The sequence below is a fragment of the Danaus plexippus genome (assembly GCF_018135715.1).
Source record: "Danaus plexippus chromosome 16 unlocalized genomic scaffold, MEX_DaPlex mxdp_23, whole genome shotgun sequence".
In the NCBI taxonomy this organism is placed as follows: domain Eukaryota; kingdom Metazoa; phylum Arthropoda; class Insecta; order Lepidoptera; family Nymphalidae; genus Danaus; species Danaus plexippus.
Window position 1 is genome coordinate 2,610,360 of NW_026869851.1, and position 6,763 is coordinate 2,617,122.

Genomic DNA, 6,763 nt, shown 5'->3' on the forward strand with positions numbered 1-6,763 from the left:
TAACTTACAGATAACTAAGGTAAGCATAAAACACTTGTTTTAAATATTTGATATATCTGTACAGATCCCATGTATTCATAGTGAGCGTAACTTTTTGAGAATTTCAGCATTTTAGGAGGACAATTTCTCCTACATGAAAATTGTGCAGTGATATTCGATATGTATATGGCTAAGAAACATTTTATATAATCTGATTTAGAACTTGGAGAGTTCATCCGTGAGTCGTCAGCTGGCGACCCAACTCCTAGACACAGCCCTGCAACACCAGCGGTGGGACTTGGCCAGGGACCTCGTGAGGTTCCTTAAAGCCATTGGTATTGTATAATACTTTTAAAAGAAACCATAAAACGAAAACAATCCTTTACAAATATCCATACAACTTTTTTTCTAATCTTTTTTGATAGGATTCGGTAAGGTATCGGTTTATAAAAACATTATTGCTATTTCCCTTTGTATGTCAGATCCCAACGACGTGGACTCGCCGAGGAGTTCCATGAACGTTCAGACGAAGTACGGTCAGGTGGTGCAGTCACAGACCGTCAGTCCCAACGCCGAGGATCTGTCGGTCATACTAGGCAGCATGCAGGTCAGGAACGACACGGAAATAGTTAATAATTTATAACTTTTATTGGGACCGACTAACTAAATTCTTTACCTAACTTTACCCTACACATTACGTCGCGTAACAAATACTTAGTCGCCAAAAATAACGAACTATGCGACATGTCATTTGAATTCTTATACAACATTTCCATTCACTTTAGTACGTCGATTCTCTACAATTTAATATCTTTAGGCATTCGCCCACTCGTTGACTCTTCTGACACGGTAATCAATGTTCTTCCATCAGTTGGCGGGTGGTCGCGGCCGTAGTTTCAGTACTACAGTAGCGCCCCGGGAGCCTTCGCCCCCCGCGGGCGCTTCCCAGCCGGCCGCTCGACGCTCCACTGCCGCCACCCCCGCGCCCGCCGCCGTCAAGAGGAAGAAGTCAGTACCAGCCACCAGTGAAAAGTCAGTTATCAGCCAAATTATCTAGATACATTTTTTAAACATTGCTATATTTAAATTAGTAGTCAAAAGCGTTGGCACACCAAAATATACCTGATACTGTGCTGGCGTCGGTTCAACTATAAACAGCATATACAATAAACTTGCAATCCGAAAAATGCTATCTACATTTTGCTCTACAAAAACGGAAGTTTTAGCTGTAGATTCCAATAAAAATTACATTTTGATGTGAACCAACCAAATTTTTTGTCTTTAGAGAGGCCTACACTGGGACAGCTGAAGAATTCTTCATCGATATGATGATACAGAGACACGCTCGTCTGTTACTGTCTACGGCTCGTCTGGTGTCCCTGGGCCGGCTGGCGGCGTCCCTGGACCTGCACCTGGTGGGCTGGCTGGCCGGGGAGAAGGAGAGAGCGGCCAGGGTTGACAACGCTGTGCTATGTCTCAAGAGACTACATGAAGACTTCAACTGGCCCTACCCGACCCTCACCGAGGAACAGGTCGCCGAGATAGAGAGCAGCATCGGTCCCAGTAAGTACTTAGTGGGATTCGATGAAATTAAATCTAAATATATAGGTACAGCGCACTGGACAGTATTTTAGGTTTTGTAAATTTAATTTTCTTGTAAGTTTTAAGCAACACAAACGATAAATAATAACGCACAAGTGAAAGCCACATTGTTCGTCTGGCACACAGTATCAAGACATTATAAACGCTAAAATGAAACCACTTATTAGTTATTAACTGATTATAAGCTTGTCTCTCAGTGTTTCCTGCTCGCGGTGACAGCCAGTGCGGGGATAGTGGCTACTTGTCGCTGTCCCTCCGAGCCCCCGACCACGCCGCAGCACCACCAGCGCCGCTCAGGTAACTAATACTGACTGAGAATTACCCCCAAGTGTATGTAAAAAATTACCAACAAAACGTGCTTTTGTTTTTGTTAGCACGAGTCAGTGCTTAGTTTCTTTTATGAAGCTGGCTACAACAACAGTTCCAACACCTTTTACATTACAATTCATGATTTAGAGACATAAAATGTTCTCTGGACGCAAAATACGCGACACATTTTGTAAGGAGCCTGACAAAATCATTAGGAAATATATAAAAATTTTGGCCGTATGATGCCAACCTAATCTAGTAGTTTCTATAGAGTATAAAAACTACTACTTTAGATTTGTTAAAATTGATAAAACTTCTATAAATTCCCATTATATAATTTACGCTGTAGGTATTCACTAATGTATTTTCATACATGAAACATGATGTTCCAGTTCCGTCGGTGAGTGCAGCGTTGCGGAGGGCGGTGCTGCGGCGTGGGGGGAGGAGTTAGCGGAGGAGGGGAGAGACGGTCTGGGGTGTTCGGGGCCGGGGGGAGTGGGGGGAGACCCGCACGAGGAGCGGCGGTACGTCGCGCTCATGGAGAAACTACACCATCACCAGGCAGAGAGGGGGGACCACACGGCGCGTGTACAACTCGGGTATTCATACTATGACTAACAACTGATCATATATAACCTAATGAGGGTCTAATGTACATACCGCCTGTTGTGGAATCGTTTTGGATAGGTTAGAAGAGGCTGTAAGAACAACAGACTAAATTATAGGGAATATGGATGTTAGCTGAATTACATTAAATGACATATTTGACAGACCGTCCTTGATATAAACGTTTGATGTAAAGAGGTCAATTGACAGGGAGTGGTATCCTAGAAGCCACAACCCTGAAACTTCTGACGTTTTTGTAGTTTTCATAACATTTTAGCTGTATTTTTACGAAGCAAATGTTTCCAATAAGTAAAATGTTGAATACTATTGATAATATCAATATATCTAAAGTTGAGACCGCTTTAAATATCGAGACATATCTCTAGGAATTTCTGCGTATTTATTTCTTGTTGTAATATATATAATAAATATATAAATTTCTTCCAGTTATTTCCTGCAGCTGATGATGGAGGCTAGTTGTGTGGAGTGGGCGCTGGTGTTGTCGGTGGCGCTCCGGGACGCGCTGGCCGTCCTCCGCTGTACGAACGCGGCTCGCGGAGCGGACGTGTCGCCCGCCGCCGCCGCCCGCCTCCGGGACGCACACGTGCAGCTCCGGATGTGGGCCGACACAGACTGGTTGCTAATTAACTTATTTCACCTCTTATTTTGACATTTGTATGGAATAAAAGCCATATGACAGCAGTTTTTGAATTTAGAACATCAAGTGCTCTAACCGTCGGATACATCATTCGTATCAAACTTGTAGTGTATATAACATTGTTTTGTATTTCATTACACACATTTCCATGTTATACTTAAAAGTAACTTTTTCATCGACGCTATACTAATAACATTGCTTAGGATGTTACACGTTTATTTTCAATCGAAACTCGGTTTAAGTAATTAATATTTTTTTTAAATTCCTTTTATTTAAATTTAATAATAACAAATCTAAATTAGGTAATTTTATAAATTTCAATTATTACAATTCTCATTTATCTTATATTTTAGCGTCGGCTACAGACCGTTCATGTTGGCCATAAGTAACCAGATCCCGGTTCTAACGTCCATTGTCAACGCTGGCAATCCCGCTACATTCGTGACGAACGAGAAGAGAGGTAGGTCGTCCAGGACCAGCTCGGTGTCGGAACTTAAGCAACAGGAAGCGAAACATCCCGCGCCTAAGAAAGCACAGGAAATAACTAAGCAAGTCAGAAAAGACTCGCCCGTCACAATGCCGGAACCGGAAGACCCCATGAATATGACACGACCGACGCTACAACACACAGAAGAAGCGTCTAACTGTGCCATTATGTGAATTGACAATTTAGAATTATGTATCACTGAAGTTCATAAAATTTGACACTAAAAAATAAACCCATGAGACGTTTTTACAGATTAGCGTTTTTTTAAACGCTCGTTTATGCATTATCTTAAACTGATTCATCTAGAAAAAAGATCTTGAAACAAATGATATTCAATAAAGTATTTGTGGTGCCTCGTTTAATGTTAATGATTTTTCTTTGTATTGAACTCGCAATCGTTAAATTAATAAACAAGTAGCACTAAACATATCAGCAGTTAAAATTGCAATAAAAATTAAGGTAGGTATGCTATAATATAAATTTTAAGTCGCCTACAAATATGCCTTATGACGTTTTATTGTTAAAATTCAAGATAAACAGAAGCCCCTGTCAACACTTTGATTTTTTTATAATTTTGAGTTATTTAATCAATGGTTACAAAACGGTTTATTTCTTAGTTTGTTCCTGTTAAGCTCCTGTTATGGAAACCTTCAAATGAGTACCAACTAGGATAATTTTGTATTTATTAATCCACTACTTATTACAAATCTTTTAAAAAGATGCCATTCATTTAATTTAAAAAAAAAATGAAACAAATGTGTTCCTTGCATGTGTGATTTTTTTTACATCGAAGTTGATTTTTTTTTAAATTATTTTCTGCAATGTTACATCTTCATACTCTAATAACCGCATCTATACAAATAATAACACATCTCATTTTCAACCATAACGCTAATGGAATAAGGATCAATAAAAAGCAATAACATCATATCAGGAGGTTTTTCTTCAATGAATATAGTATAGGTTCTAAATTAATGTTTTACTTACTACTATAAAGGTGAGGGCGTTAGGTCAAATTTATAAATTATTTTTGTACACAAACATTATAAAATATTTTTTAAAATTTTCTTTCATTTTAAATTTATTCTAGTCTTATTTAGTTGTAACTTCAACTATAAATCATTTTAATTATATTCATTCGATTTATAATTATAAAAAAAAAAAAAAAAATAACCTGTATATCAAATGGCCTTCTAACATTAAGCACGGATCTGGACAAGTATATACTCCTGATAATTGAAGTGTAATTTAAATAACTAATAATGTTCCTACAACAAAACGTAGACAAAAAGCTATTAGGTAGTTTGTGAATTTTATATGTATTTATATAGATCTATCGCTGGTGTTGTGAGCCCATTTGTAATACAAAAATATTTAAAAAAAGAAATTGTCTTCCCGGCTGATATTAAAGTTAATAATAAATGTTAGTGATGATTAAAAATAATAAAAAATAGACAGTAAGTAGTTTAGATAATAGATTTAATACATTTTCATATGTTAAATAAATGTCTCGATGAATTATGCAGCACCAATGTCATGTCACTTAAGAAGGTTTAAAAAACTTTTAGATATCTAGATTTCATTACATTTAGGATGTGGTCAATGAAGAGAGATATTTTTTTTAAATCTTTATTAAATTTATATAAACAAAATTAACCTATTGGTAAAGCATTATATGTATCTTTTAGTGTTTTTAAGCCATTTCTACATTCATCTTTACTTTTTAAAATATTTTTTCTCCTTTATTGGCCGTATTATGTTTAAAATTAAACTATTATAATTTCAAAGTAATATTCTTGTTATATTTACGTTAGATTCATAACTTAGTCAAGTAACAATGTTCCAGTGACTAAAAACATAAGAAAAATATTATTCGATTGTATTAAAGAAAAATACGAACACGCATGGTTGAAGTAATAAGAATGGCTTATATTAAAGTTATGTTATATGTTGCTCAAGATAATAATCTCCTACATAAAGATATTTTCGACTCATTAACTCACCGAATTGTTTTTCCCGCCATCAAGGTGCCAAACTCCAACGAAACGCTTTTTTTTTTTGACATCGTATAGTACAAACACTTTTAACATTATATCATTTTTAGGTTATTATTATTTATTAATATTTTAATTTTAGGATATCAATACTAATATTATAATAATCAACAGAGAATGCCGAAGGGTAAATATTAATGGTGTTTTTTAGTACTTTTCATTAGATTGATGTTGTTTTATAATAGGTTTAGGTAAAAAAAATTAAAGAAATTAACTAGGAAATTTATACGTCACTGTTCGTGATTCGACATAATCTCACATTCCAATATGTAGTTATTGCTAATATTATATAAAATTAAGGATACATTGTTGTTAGGGATGTCAATTGTGTAAATGATTAACCGTCTACGACAGAACAGGTGCTAATACTGATGATATGTTAATTAAATTCTTATCTTATGTTTACGATATTTCGTGATTATATATGTAACAATAATTTTAGTGAACTTTCATACAATTTCCTAATTATTATATATTACACATGTCAGATATTATTATTAAACAATTTTATAGTAATGATCTGTGTCTTTTCATTCACACCTTTAATATTATTGATATGTTGACTCTACTTTTGTGTTTACGATTTTTTAATAAAGATCTAAATTAAAAAATATTAACGTTTGTTATAGTTCTTTTTTGTTTTAAAATCAACACCAACAACATTATGAATTTGAGCACATTACAAAAGACACTCAAGTTTACTACTATTCAAAATGAGGTCGATATAATAGCTGAATCAAATTATATTTTAAAATTAAAGCTGTTTTATTCGGAAAAGGTACTATCCTAAGAAATTCCAAGATATTTGAACATCGATTGAAATCTAAAAAGTTTTTGATGAACTACTAATTATTCGTCCATCCTTCCATATTTTCACATACTAAAAGCCCTAACGGGGATTAATAATGGTCCATACAAATCGATTATTCAAATTTACAATAATTTTGTTACATTATGCTATCATTGAGACTCGTAAATATTTCTTTAATAAAAAATTTCCAATTTAATAAATTCACCTAGAAAAGCAACTTATACAAAAACTACAACTGAATTTAATAATTTTTAGTA

The 6,763-nt window shown here is 34.9% G+C and overlaps 1 protein-coding gene across 1 annotated transcript in view; it reads left to right on the top strand.

The window, feature by feature from the left end:
* Window positions 1–6,214, top strand: part of LOC116771698 (guanine nucleotide exchange factor subunit Rich) — a 29,524-nt gene extending 23,310 nt beyond the window's left edge. Inside the window, exons 19-26 of the mRNA XM_032663619.2 lie at window positions 200–314; window positions 462–586; window positions 851–1,011; window positions 1,265–1,542; window positions 1,779–1,878; window positions 2,283–2,489; window positions 2,944–3,132; window positions 3,508–6,214. Of these exons, the coding sequence (XP_032519510.2) occupies window positions 200–314; window positions 462–586; window positions 851–1,011; window positions 1,265–1,542; window positions 1,779–1,878; window positions 2,283–2,489; window positions 2,944–3,132; window positions 3,508–3,814 (1,482 nt within the window). The 3' untranslated portion in view covers window positions 3,815–6,214. The remainder of the gene's footprint in view (window positions 1–199; window positions 315–461; window positions 587–850; window positions 1,012–1,264; window positions 1,543–1,778; window positions 1,879–2,282; window positions 2,490–2,943; window positions 3,133–3,507) is intronic.
* Window positions 6,215–6,763: the final 549 nt, after the last annotated feature.